The sequence below is a fragment of the Tamandua tetradactyla genome, chromosome 6 (genome assembly GCF_023851605.1).
Source record: "Tamandua tetradactyla isolate mTamTet1 chromosome 6, mTamTet1.pri, whole genome shotgun sequence".
Taxonomy (NCBI): Eukaryota; Metazoa; Chordata; class Mammalia; order Pilosa; family Myrmecophagidae; genus Tamandua; species Tamandua tetradactyla.
The window spans coordinates 22344585-22358147 of NC_135332.1; the positions used below are offsets into that span (position 1 = coordinate 22344585).

At 57.1% G+C, this 13563-nt stretch overlaps 1 protein-coding gene across 3 annotated transcripts in view; it reads left to right on the forward strand.

The window, feature by feature from the left end:
- The window catches only part of PLCD3 (phospholipase C delta 3), a 22025-nt gene extending 10079 nt beyond the window's left edge, over positions 1-11946 (forward strand). For all 3 annotated transcript variants that reach the window (XM_077164090.1, XM_077164091.1, XM_077164092.1), the window contains exons 2-15: positions 3853-4014; positions 4111-4339; positions 4625-4754; positions 5738-5966; positions 6284-6485; positions 6648-6792; positions 7453-7605; positions 8585-8689; positions 8840-8984; positions 9776-9892; positions 10532-10698; positions 10919-11054; positions 11151-11300; positions 11505-11946. In XM_077164090.1, the coding sequence (XP_077020205.1) occupies positions 3853-4014; positions 4111-4339; positions 4625-4754; positions 5738-5966; positions 6284-6485; positions 6648-6792; positions 7453-7605; positions 8585-8689; positions 8840-8984; positions 9776-9892; positions 10532-10698; positions 10919-11054; positions 11151-11300; positions 11505-11593 (2159 nt within the window). In that variant the 3' untranslated portion in view covers positions 11594-11946. The remainder of the gene's footprint in view (positions 1-3852; positions 4015-4110; positions 4340-4624; positions 4755-5737; positions 5967-6283; positions 6486-6647; positions 6793-7452; positions 7606-8584; positions 8690-8839; positions 8985-9775; positions 9893-10531; positions 10699-10918; positions 11055-11150; positions 11301-11504) is intronic.
- The last annotated feature ends 1617 nt before the right edge of the window (positions 11947-13563 follow it).

A 13563-nucleotide genomic window follows, 5' to 3' on the forward strand; every position in this document is an offset into this window, starting at 1 on the left:
CTAAACAAGTTAGTTCTCTGTGTCTCTTCCCTTCATCTGTGCAGTGGGACAATGAGAGTGTCCTCTGGGGTTGTGACGACACTATCCAGGATTTGCACACGGTTCCCTGTTCAGCACATGCTTGCCTTCACTTTTACTATTGTTATCTCAAGGGTGTTCCCCACTCACTCAGTCGAGGGTGGTCATGGGTGCTGGCCCAGCTCCAGGGTCAAGGCAGAGGCGATGTAGACAGATGGAAAACCCACAGAAACCATAGAAGGCGGGCAGCTTGTGCACCTGCTCAGAGCAGGAGGCATGAGGTCGAGGACACATCTGCCTGGGAGGACCTATCGACATTTCCTGGGTAGCAGGCAGAGAGCCAGGGCATCACTGCCCCTGGCCTAGGCCCTTCTCCTGTCTCTGCCCCTTTACCTCTGTTGGGCCTGCCTTTCCTTGCTCATCTCATCCCTTCACTTACCTCCCCAGAGTCAGAAGCACCAGCAATGGGAAAATAGAGGCACCTGGCACTGCCCTCTCATTCTCCTTTGCTTTTCCATGTGCATGTGTGGTTTCAGGTCAGTGGGATCCCAGGGGCCATTTCCAGCTGGGTGGGCCAACTAGAATGCCACCCATCCCCCAGGAGCTCCTGGGGAGGGGTGGGATGGAGACCAGAAGGAGGGGCCCCCTCATCGTGGAAACCTGCCCCAGCTTGGGCTGCCTGTCTTCATAGCCTGTTTTGCAGAAGCCTCTGCACAAAGCAGGCCCTCAGTGACTCACCTCCATTTCCGGCCTTAGTCATTCACTCCCCCTCCCTGTCCCCACCAGGCTTGGCACTGGGGGGGGCCATGGGCTGGCCAAGTTAGGGGAGGTGGCCCGAGCTGCAGAGACCAGCCTGGTTGTCATGGCAGCAGGGGGTCCCTTTCCACACAGCTGAGGGGGTAGAGGAGATGGAGGCTGACTCGTGGTGGCGCAGCAGGTTCCCCCAGCTGTCCTGTCCCACCAGTTGTTTCTTCGGCAAGAGAATTCTGAGCTTGCCCAGATGTGGGTGTCAGGGAGCTGAGGGTCTCGGGCTCCCCTTGGCTTGGTGTAAGCCATGAGTGCCTAGTCCTTGTCTGGGAGGAGAAGGCTCCCACCTCCCCTTTCTGGCCCGGGATACCAAGCAGTCATTGACTCTTCCAGAGGGCCAGGTCAGACCCCGAGAGACCCCTTGGAGCCATCAGGGATCCAGGCTGCCCCAGGGGACACCACAGCCTCCTAAGGGGCAGTTTTCTGCTCCTGCCCCTGAGACCCTGATTCTCCATCTTGGTCATCCTCAAAGTCACAGGATAGGTTTTGTTTTTGTTTTTGCATGCTGTATGATGGGGTCACGTTTCATTCCTTTTCCATGTGAGTATCCCATTATTGCAGCACCTTTTGTTGAATTTTTTAATTTGTTTGTTTTTGTTGGTTTATTTATTTGTCTATTTGGGAAGTGCATGGGCTGGGAACCGAACCCAGGTCTCCCGCATGGCAGGTGAGAATTCTACCTCGCACCCCCCACAGGATAGTTTTTTTTAAAACAGACATACCCAAGCTCTCCCCACCCCACCTCCCCCCACCTGCTGGGTGAGAATCTCTGGGCTGTGGGGTGTGCAGCCTCCCCCAGTTGATTCCGATGCAGAGCCCCAGGGCCAAGGCCTCTGCCCTGAACAGGACAGAAGGAAGAGGAGAAGGAGGGAGGGATTCAACAGGTCGTGAAAGCGGAAGGCTGGAGGTTCAGACTTGATTCCCTAGGTCAGGAATTGCAATTGGGCAGCTCTCAACAGGGAACTGAACCGCTGGCATGTTTTATTTGGCCCACACAGTAGGATTCTGTTTGGCCCATACAGTAGGCTGTACTTCCCCCGATCCCCTGCAACTTAATTTAGTTGCCAAACAATGAATAATCCAAAGATTTCACATATAAATCCATATTCTGGTTCTTTGTAAAGGCTGGGCCCTCCTTCCTGTGTGGCTGCCCCTTCCCTCCCAAGGGTGTGGATTTTCTAGTTTACTGGTTCCACCCCTTTGATTGGCCCCTGGCCCATAAGCCTTCGGTTTGACCCTGCAGAAGTGGGCCAGGGCAGGGTGTGGGCCAAACAGAGCGAGGAGCTAGAGCAGAGAGAAGGACCAACCCCTCCGGGGTACAGTGTTGAGCATGCCGTGGGGACCTCTGAATCATTGCTAAGCTTGGGGTTTTGCAACATTGTTATAATGGTCTCCATGTTACAGGTGGAGAACATGAGGCTTAGAGCAGTCATAGGTTTGTGCCACCAAGGCCCTGTAACTGGAACGTGATGCCCCAGGCCTCTGAATTGAAGCTCACCTTCCTCTTTACTGACCCCCTGTCCCCCCACCCAGGTGGCAGCAAGGAAGGGAAAGGAGGGAGACCGAAGAAGGAGAAGAATGGTCAGTGTGGTGGTCAAAGGTCAAAGTTACTGGAGCATTACCTGTAGGGTTAGAAACCTGCTTCTCTGTGCCGCAGTTTCCTCACATGTGAATGCATGAGCAGGGCTTGGCAAGCAGTCGGTGCTTTATAAGCATTTGTTATTTTTAAGGGAGGCAGGTGCTGTGCCCGCAGAGCTCCTGTGGACTGGGGAGTCACATGGGAGGCTGACAGTTGCTGGCAAGGGGGAGTGCCAAATGTCCCAGGAGACCATCCTTTTAGCAACCCCACTAAGGCATGAAGAGGTTACCTGGAGATAAGTCACAGGCTGGCCAAGGTGAGGCTGGTCCTGGAGGCCCTAGCCTGTGACCCTGGAGCCTGGGTGCCCTCTGCTGTTCTCCCATATCTCTGGAAAAGAAGAGGCAAGCAGCTTGGATTGCAGCAGGAAAGATTTAGGTTAGATAGTAAGGGGAGCTTCCTGAAAGTCAGGGTTTCACATTAAGGGAAAGGACTGTTGGCAGATTCTGGGCTTGAAAGCTGAGGACATGGTGGGGGGGATCGGGGAGGTGGCAGAAAGGGAGACTTTTAGTGGCGCCTCAGTCCCAGGCTCTGCCTGAGCGTTCCTCTGCTTTGGCGCCTCCGGAGGTGGCCACTTGGCAGGGAGGAGCGAGGGCCTATTATTGGCACCTTCCCAGGGAGCTTGGGTGGGACACACCAAGCAGAGGCCTTGGGCCTGCAAAGCCTAAAGCCAAACCCAATTTGGGGGGCTTGTTAAAATAAAGGGGGTATTCTAGTTTGCAAGCTTCCAGAATGCGATATACCAGAAACAGAACGGCTTTTAAAAAGGAGAATTTATTAAGTTGCACATTTATATGTTCTAAGGCCATGAAAATATCTAAATTAAAGCAGGTCGGTAGAAATATCTGAACTAAGGCATCCAGGGAAAGATCTTGGTTCAAGAAGGCCAATGATGTTCAGGGTTGCTCTCAACTGGAATAGCACCTGGCAAACAGGGCAACATCTGCTAGCTTTCTCTCCAGGTTTCTGGTTTCATGAAGTCTCCCCAGGGGGTTTTCCTTCTTCAATCTCCAGAGGTCTCTGGCTGTATGAGCTCTATAGCTTTTTCCAAAATGGTTCTCTCTCAAAGGACTCCAGCAAACGACCTCACCTTGAATTGATGGAGACATATCTCCATGGAAACCATCTAATCAAAAGTTACCACCCACAGTTGGGTGGGTCGCACCTTCACGGATAATCATAAAGCTCCCACCCAGCAATATGATTAAAGAACTTGGCTTTTCTGGGGTACACAAGATTCAAACCGGCACTGGGGAGAAGAGACCCCAGCGAGGGTCAGGGAAGCCCCCTGAGGGGAGAAGATTTAGAGAGGAGGGAGGAGGGAGTCTCTGGGCAGGGCTGGGCCCCCAGGGCCAGGCCCCCACCCCTCGCCGCTCTCCCGCCCGCGCCAGGCCTGACGGAGGACGAGGACGTGCGCGCCATGCTGCGGGGCTCCCGGTTCTGCAAGATCCGCTCGCGGACTTGGCAGAAGGAGCGTCTGTACCGGCTGCAGGAGGACGGCATGAGCGTGTGGTTCCAGCGGCGCTTCCCGCACGCGCCATCGCGGCACATCTGTGAGCGGGGCCGGGGAGCGCCGGGGCGGGGGGCCGCGCTCGGCCGGGTCCCGCCGCCCTGACCCGCCTCCGCGTGTCGCGGTCCCCTCCCCGCAGTCTTCGTGCAGCACATCGAGGCCGTCCGCGAGGGCCACCAGTCCGAGGGCCTGCGGCGCTTCGGCGGCGCCTTCGCGCCCGCGTGTTGTTTCACCATCGCCTTCCAGGGCCGCCGCAAGAACCTGGACCTGGCAGCACCCACCGCCGAGGAGGCGCAGCGCTGGGTGCGCGGCCTGGCCAAGCTGCGTGCCCGCATCGACGCCATGAACCAGCGCGAGCGGCTCGACCAATATCCTGACCACCCCGGAGCCGGGGTGCAGGGCCCTCCTAGGGAGGGGGCGGCGGGCCCCAAGCTTGGAGGGAGGTATGGCCCTGGCCCTTGGGGAGTCCACAGTCTGAGGGTGGAGACACATGCCCTTGCCTGCCTGAGCTCCCGGGGTAAGGGGATGGGACTTCTTATCTTGATGGAGCCCCAAGGCCCATTGAGGAGAGACCACTACTGCTGTCGTGGTGACTTCTGCATGGGCCACCTGGGTGCCCCGCCTGTGGCTTGTGTAGTCCTGAGCATACACACCTGGATCCACTCCTACCTACACCGGGCGGACTCGGACCGGGACAGTAAGATGAGCTTCAAGGAGATCAAGAGCCTGCTGCGAATGGTCAATGTGGACATGAATGACATGTACGCCTACCGCCTCTTCAAGGTGGGCCCTGCTCCGAATCCCGCCCCTGCCACCCCTCTGCCCTTGACCCTCCCACTGCCACTGAATCACCAGCCCCGTCCCAACCCAGCTTTTGTGGAACGGGTGGGACCTCTCCCTGCAGAAAAGCTACGTCTGGACGTAGTAACCCTTTTACTCTCACCCACAGTCACTGGGCCAGGACTGGGGAGAGGCCAGCCCTGAATTTCTTTCCTCACCCTTAGGCAGAGTCCAAGGGTAAGGCTGACCTCAGTGCCTCAGTGCCTCCCCACCCTCTCCAAAGAAGGCGGCAGAGCTGCTGCTTTCATGTCTCTGTGTCTGCAGGGCACCCTGTGCCCCCGGGACCATGCGCAACCCCCAGGGAGCACAGGCGGGAGTCGGCAAGCAGGCACACATGTGCATAGCCCCTGCATGCAGGGGCCTCCCCACGTGACCATGCACACCCCATACAGGGAGCGCCAGCCTACGGGGCTGGGCTCAGCATACCTGGCCCAGGCTGGGACCAAGGCAGACACCGTAGTGGACGTGGACTCTGAACAGCCATGACTAAGATGGGAGGGCACGTGGCGCCCTCCCAACACTGTGCAAGCAGCTATGCAGATTCTTTTTTTATTTGTTGCTCCTTACCACTGAGTGTGACTGTGACTGTGAGGGTGGCAATGTGTACACACAGGAGGGGGACATGTGGGGGGGCTCAAGCCTGCCCCAGGGTCACCATTTTTCCTCCCACGTCTTGATTCTTATGGTAACTCATGACATAGAGGGTCAAACATGAACCCGAGAGTCCTTCCTTAGAAGCCTAGCCCTGTCACATTTACCCCAAGAGAGCTTGAGCCAGCGCCTGCTTCTTACCAGCTGTTTCTCCACCTCTGAAACAGGGCCACACCCTCCTTCCCAGATGCGGTGGGTGATGGGAGTATTAGTGTGGGCCATTTCCCAGGGAATCCCCCACCCCTGAGCTCCCCCCTCGCTCCCCTGCATGCCAGGAGTGTGACCACTCCAACAACGAGCGGCTGGAGGAGGCTGAGATTGAGGAGTTCCTGCGGCGGCTGCTGAAACGCCCGGAGTTGGAGGAGATCTTCCATCGGTACTCGGGCGAGGACCGCGTGCTGAGTGCCTCTGAGCTGCTGGAGTTCCTGGAAGACCAGGCTGAGGAGGGCGCCACACTGGCCCGTGCCCAGCAGCTCATCCAGACCTATGAACTCAATGAGACAGGTAGGGGTCCGATGAGACAGAGCTGGGGCCAGCACAGCCCAGGCTTTGGCATCTGACAGGGCAGAGTCCCCAGAGCTAAGCAGGCACTGCTGTTACTGGCTGTGGGTGCCGTTGTGGGCAGATACCTTTGAGGTTCAGTGTCCACATCTGTACAATGGCATAAGGTACCTTCCTCATCGGGTGTGGTTGGAGATTAGATGGCGTACCTTACAGAGAGTCCAGTCTGTAGATGGGTCCTCGTTCTTACTAAGTGGTCAGCCTTGGGGACGTTTGGGTCCTCTCTGTGGCCTGATACTCTGTCCTGCCCATCCCTATAGCCAAGCAGCACGAGCTGATGACGCTGGATGGCTTCATGATGTACCTGTTGTCCCCCGAGGGGGCCGCCCTGGACCCAACCCACACCTGTGTGTTCCAGGACATGGGCCAGCCCCTTGCCCACTACTTCATCTCCTCCTCCCACAACACCTATCTGACTGACTTGCAGATCAGGGGGCCCAGCAGCACTGAGGCCTACGTTAGGTACCCTGGGGTAGCAGTGGGGGTGAACATGCCTGGGAGGGGTGGGGTTGTGGGGTTCACCTCCCACCATGGGCTCCCTGGTGCTTGCCCGGCTCAGCCTGCATGCTGCCGAGCCCTGCCGAGTGGCACCCAACGACCTCTTGCCCCTCCGTCCATCGACAGGGCCTTTGCTCAGGGGTGCCGCTGTGTGGAGCTGGACTGCTGGGAGGGGCCGGGAGGGGAGCCTGTCATCTACCACGGCCACACGCTCACCTCCAAGATCCTCTTCCGAGATGTGGTCCAAGCCGTGCGTGACCACGCCTTCACGGTGAGCCTCCGGGACCCCTGCACCCAGCTCCACGGTCTTCCCAGCAAGCCCCTGCCTCTATCTGAATGCCAGCTGCCCTCAGTCCTTCCAAAGAAAACCTCTGCCCAGAGAACCTCTCATTCACCAAGAGTTGCTGGGGCAATTGGCCAGTGAGGCAGAATAAAGCTGGGTGAGGTGCGTCCTTCTCCCACCCTCATGTTTAAGACAGGTAATAAAGTCACAGATTTTCCAGAAGAAAACACTGGAGTAGAGAAGAACATTTTAAGCCTGATTCCCAAAAATAAGCTATAACAGCAAAGTTCCCCAGTGATAGTGATGCAAACATTGCAATTTCGGTCAAGTTATAACGATCTTATTATTGACAAATGGTAGGCTGGGAAAATTAGCAGCATAAATTATATGGTCAATGTCAGTAAAATATAAAGAGCATTTATAAAAGAAAACCATTCCTCCAGCTCCCCAGCATGTGTCTAGATTCCCAATGACTCTCGGTCCCCTCCCTCCTGGCCCTGGCCAGGCTCCCAGGACCCCTTCCACCCGAGTGGGATTTCAGAGCCTTGCCCTTGTCTGCCTGTCCTGAAGGGGGTTTGGGGGACCAGGTGGAGATCCTGGCTTGGGTAGTGGTGAGTGGCTCTGAGCCGCCACCCCTCCCCCCAACAGTTGTCCCCATACCCCGTCATCCTATCCCTCGAGAACCACTGCGGGCTGGAGCAGCAGGCTACCATGGCCCACCACCTCCGCACCATTCTAGGAGACATGCTGGTGACACAAGCGCTGGACTCCCAGACCCCGGAGAAGCTTCCATCCCCAGAGGTGACACTCCCACTTCCTGGCCTGGGTGAGGGAGGATCCGGCTGGCTCCATCACCCACCACCCCTACTCATGCCACCCCCTGGTCAGGAGCCCACACCCCTCTCTGCCTTCACCTTCCAGCCTCCCTCCCCTTGCTCCTCCATTCACCTGACATCTGCCACCTGTGGTCGTATCATCCTCCTCCCCTCTGACTCTCTGTTCTTGACTAGACCCACCTGTCTTTCTCACCTGGCATTCAAGGCCTCCTATGGCCTGGCCCTGGCCTGCCTGCTCCACCTTTCTGCATAGAGACCCTGCAAGCTCAGCCCATCCCTCTCAGGCCTTGGTTGACACTGTCACCTCTACCTGGAATTCCCTTCCAGGCATCTGCACTTGCCAAACACCAGCTTCTTAGAACCCTAGCTCAGCCTGAACAGCCTCTTCTGGAAGCCTTATAAACTTCCTCAGCCCTCTACCAGAGGGAATACAGGGAATGTTGAGTCACCCCTGTTGCAAGTGTGTGATTTGATTTCTTTCAGTCTGAAAATAATATACAGGTAAGGGGAAAAATATCAAGCTGTACAAAAGGTATATAAGGAAAAGTGGGTTTTTCTCCACTTAGCTTCACCCCATCCAATTGCATATGTAACCATCTTCAACAGTTTTTTTGCATATCCTTCTGGAATTTTCCCCTGCATGTTTACCTATGTGATTACATGTTGTGCATCACTTTCCTGTAAGGTCTCTTTTGAAAGAGGTCTCCTCTTTCGATCCTGAGCTGCCTCATTCTTTGTCATGGCTGCGTAATACTCTGACGTAGACAGGATTGGACTTTATTAGCCATTGAAGATTTTTCCTACTGGAAACACCATTCATCTTTGTATCTCATTCCCTCCCCACCCCCAGCCATGCCCTAACCCAGCAGTGGTGAATGACTGACCTAGTGACAACGGGGCAGGAAGGGCAGGAGGGCTTACTCCTTCCATGTTGGCCTCTACAGCAGCTGAAGGGCCGGGTCCTGGTGAAGGGGAAGAAGGACCTGGGGGAGGACGAGGGGGAAGAGGAGGAGGAAGAAGAAGAGGTGGAGGCTGCCGAGAGGCCGCGGGTGAGTGAGCCTGGCTGGGCTGGTTGGGGCTGGGGCCCCGGTATGGACTGCTGGTTCTGGACAGAGCCAGGGGTGGCCTGGGGTTGGGGAGGCAGGGAGGAGTGCAAGGGGCCTAGAGCCGGTGGGCCCCAGCCGAGGCTCCTCTGCCAGGCCAAGCAGATCTCCCCGGAGCTGTCGGCCCTGGCTGTGTACTGCTGTGCCACCCGCCTGCGGACCCTGCGCCCTACCCTGCCCCAGCCCTACCAGCTCAGCTCCCTCAGTGAGCGCAAGGCTAAGAAGCTCATCCGCGAGGCAGGTAGGAGCAGGGGCACCCATGCCGTGCCCATCGGACATCTGGGGGTAGGAGGGCAGTGGAGGCCTGTGCGTTCCTGGTGGAGTGGGGAAGGGGAGCTGAAGAGTCAGTCTGGAAGGAGATTGTGAGGCCTGTGGGGGAGAGTGAAAGGGCTTAGGGAATGAGTGCCCACTATACGCCCTGCCTGTACCAGGTATGGCTGGAGGGGAGCTCACAGGAATGCAAGAGGCCCATCTACCTTGCGGGCTCACAGCCTACTGGCAGGACCAGGCCTAAAGGGGGAATTATGGCGTGTGTGTGTGGGGGGTGGGGATCAGGCCATGATGGGGGCTGGGGGAGCCCAGCAGAACGGGTGAGCAGCAGGAAGGATTCCCAGAACAGGTGACGCCTGAAGACATTTGACCTGAAGGGTGAGTAGGAAGTCTCTAGGTGAAGAGGGGAAGGACTTCCAAGGCAGGAGGAGCAGGTTGTACAAAGGCCTGGAGGCATGACACGCAGGAAGGGTTCTGGAACACAGTGTGACCGCAGGTGGTGAATGGAGTGAGTTAGGGAATGTCAGTCTGGGCCAAGTGGACAATGCCCGGAGTCAGGAATATGGGGAATGTGAGGTGCGTCCCCAACTCTCTCTGGACTACCACAGCCACCATGAGGCCCCCTCCCCACTGCCAGGGTCAGACGAGAGTGTGAGGGGTGGGGATTCAGCCTCTGCTCCCAGCTTGTTCCTGGTATCGGGGGTGGCACTGGGTAAGGGAGACCCCAGGAGCCATCAGGGTCTTCCCCCTCATGCATCCCAGGGAACAGCTTCATCAGGCACAATGCTCGCCAGCTGACCCGCGTTTATCCGCTGGGGCTGCGGATGAACTCGGCCAACTACAGCCCCCAGGAGATGTGGAACGCGGGCTGTCAGCTGGGTGAGTGGGCAGCGAGAGGGGCAGGATGCTGCTGGGTGGGAGGTGCTGCTAAGTGGGGTGGTATCTGGGGAGCCTTGGGAGGCTGAGCAGTGGCGGGCCAACATAAGTTTTCCAGAAGATAGAAAGATGTTTTCTGTTGATAATAAATTAAGGAATTTTCAGCAATGTAGGTGGGAAAAACACAAATCACACTCATTTGTTGACTGCAGACGTCTCACATTTTCATAAAGGTGGAAGTAAAAAACCTCTACTCCCATGAGCTCCCCCACTCCCAGTCCTTCCCTGGCCCTCCCACCAAGTCAGTGCCAAGGAGGGCAGGCTCTGGTGGGGAGGAGCCCTGAGCCCTGAGCCCTGAAAGGGGGAGTGTGGCCCCCTTGTGGGCTGGTGTGAAACCCCAGACCTCCTCAGGCCCCTTGGAGGGTGGGGGTCTGTCCCTCCAGCCCTGATGGTCCACGTTGACATGGGGGCTGGCTTCCCAGAAGCCATGTAGGGTAGCACTGACCAGATCAGCAGGACCCAGGTTCCTCTGAAGAGAGGAGCTTAACACTCTGTCTGGGGGTGGGCAGTGGGACCCCTGAAGCCCAGTAATGAGGAGAGGGCCTCTAAGAGCAGCTGCTCAGACCTCTGCCATGTCTGCAGTGGCTCTGAACTTCCAGACACCGGGCTACGAGATGGACCTCAATGCTGGGCGTTTCCTTGTAAACGGGCAGTGTGGCTACATCTTGAAACCTGCCTGCCTGCGGCAACCCGACACCACCTTTGACCCTCAGTGTCCTGGACCCCCTAGGACCAGTCTCACCATCCAGGTCAGCAGGCTGGACTGAGCCCTACCTAAGGGTCAGAGCTAGTTCTGGAGAGCTCTGAGCTTGCCAGGCCTCCTCCAGCTGTCTGAGGTGGAGGACAACTGAGACCTGGGGGTGGGCAGGGTACAAATCCTGTGCTGGGAGGGCCAGGATCTGACGGCAGAGGGCAGAGGGGCCAGGGCAGGCATGGGCTGAGGCAGATGCTCCCCATCACCCTCCCCAGGTGCTGACTGCACAGCAGCTGCCCAAGCTGAATGCAGAGAAGCCAAATTCCATCGTGGACCCCCTGGTGCGTGTTGAGATCCATGGGGTGCCTGCAGACTGTGCACGGAAGGAGACTGGCTATGTGCTCAACAACGGTGGGTGGGCCTGGCCAGGCAACAGGAAGGGGAGGAGGTACAGGGTGGGTTCCAGGACCAGCGAGGCTCTGACTGGCCCACACACCTGTGTTCTAGGCTTCAATCCCCACTGGGGACAGACCCTGCAGTTCCAGCTGAGGGCTCCGGAGCTGGTGCTGGTCCGGTTTGTGGTAGAAGATTATGACACCACCTCCCCCAATGACTTTGTAGGCCAGTTTACACTGCCTCTGAACAGCCTGAAACAAGGTTGGTGGCAATTGGTGGGAGCAAGATGAGGATGGCAAAGGGAAGGGCACTTTGTGCCATGAACCACCTCTGGGAGTCTGTCCTCAGCCAGCCTGAGCTGAGGGTCAAGCACCCGAGGGTAGGAGGTGGGCTGGTCCCTGTACATCCTTGGACCTGCCAGGCTGTGGCACAGAACCTGACGCTGCCTATCCTCCTTCCCCCTAGGGTACCGCCACATCCATCTGCTCTCCAAGGATGGGGCCTCACTCTCACCAGCCTCACTCTTCGTCCACATCCGAATCGAGTGCTCCTGAGGCCCAGGACAGACCCACCTGGGGTGGGTACCAGCCCCTCCAGCCTGCCTGCTTTGCCTGTTCACTGGGCTCTGGTCTCAACTGGATGCATAGGTGCCTCTGCCCGTTTCTGAGCAGATGGCTGACTTCCCTGCAGTCGCTGATGACCTCGGTCCAGAGCCAGGCAGCTAGGCCTGTTGCTGCCATACTTGGGGACCAGGGCATGTGTGAACCCTCAGCCCCTCTCTGCCCTCCAGCTGGGCCACCACCCCTCCCCCAGCAAGCCTAGGAGTAGGCTTTTAACTTGGGTCATAGAAGAGTCTCAGAAAAGACAATAGAAAAAGATAAAAAATAAAGAAATGGGTTTATTTCAACATTGCCACCCCCTGACCACCTCCATTGTTCCACACCAACTGGCCTCAGGAAGCAATGGGGCTAGAGCCAGCGTCCCCTGGACCTCTTCCCCAAGCTGAGCTTGGATTTGTCTAAGACAGCCAGCGGTGGCTGCAGATACCACAGCTCAAAATAGCTTGGGTTAAAGCTGCTGCCAATATCACAAGGTCCCCCACATACACACACATGGGGCCTTGAATAGAGGGCCGGCTTCTGCCAAGGCCCCAGAGCAGGTAGGTGCAGGACTGAGGGAGCTTTAGACAGACCCAGGCTCAGCAGGGTTGTCTGCTCAGCAGGGCAAATCCCAGGGAATTGGGGGTCCTCTTCCACCACCCCACTAGCTTTGCAAACAAAGGCCTGGAAAGCAGTGGGCTGTAGCAGGCTGCCTCTAGAGATGCTAGAGGCATATGCCGATACCCCAGAACCCAGATACAACAGGACCCAGAAAACAAAACCCCTTGCAGCCTAGAATGCTGTGCCTAAACCTGTCAAGGCGATCTGAGGGGGTTAAATGGGAGCCCTGGCATTTCAGGTCCTCACAGGCAACAGCACCAGCACTGAAAAGGGCAGAGCCTGCCAATAGTTCCCAGAGGGTGGCCATGGGAATAGGGCTGGTTGAGGGCTCAAGTTGGCTCCAAACCCCATGTGAACCAAAACCCAGGGGTGGGGCAGCCTCCACCTTCCTGTATGCCATGACCTTATATAAGGAGTGACAACCTCATCCTGCTCTTGGTTCATGCTGGGAGTGGCACCTAGTTCTGATAAAAATGTGTTTGGGGGTGGGCCATGGTGGCTCAGCAGGCATAATTCTCGCCTGCTATGCTGGAGACCTGGGTTCAATTCCCAGGGCCTGCCCATGCGAAAAAAAGTGTTTGAAGAGACTCTTAAAGGGCCCAGAGCACCCCCCCCCCCCCCCCCATCCCAGACAAGACTGTCAGCAGGGCCAGTAGTGTACCAAGAGCCCCCACAAGGCCAGCTCTGCTCAGGGCCTGGCTCTGGGGTCCTGGGCCAGGTGAACACTGGACCCAAGGCTGAGACTCCTTCCTGCTTCTCTTCCTGTTGGTTATAGCAAGAGAAAGTGCTTACTGCTAGAATCAGAGCCTCAATCTGGGCAGACTCGCTCATGTGCTCAAATCTTTAAGGCTGAACATGGAAGCAAAGGTAGTGGAGAAATGACAGCTTTTAGCCCTGTGACAATCCATGAGCAGAGACCACCCAGAGGGCTGGGTTCTCCCAGCCCAAATCTAAGGGCAGGAATGAAGGCAGGAGCCTTCAGGAGTAAGCTTGTGTGGGTGAGCCTGACATGGAGCACTCAGCAGAGGTCAGGGGTCCTCTAGGAAAGGGCTCACAGCCCAACAGGTCCCACACCCTCAGGCTGCAATGCCCTCAGGGCCCAAGTGCCCTGGAAAGAGGTTCCAGGTCACCAGCCACAGGCAGCCTGAAGTGGGGGCGTGGTGGTTAGGTAATGGTTGAAAAGCTCCAGTGGAAGAGAGGGGAATGGGAATTCTTAAATGCAGACAGACACTGGGCCCTACTCCCAGAGATGATTCAGGTCTGTGATGGGGTCCAGCCACGTGTATTGTTTAAAAGCACCACCT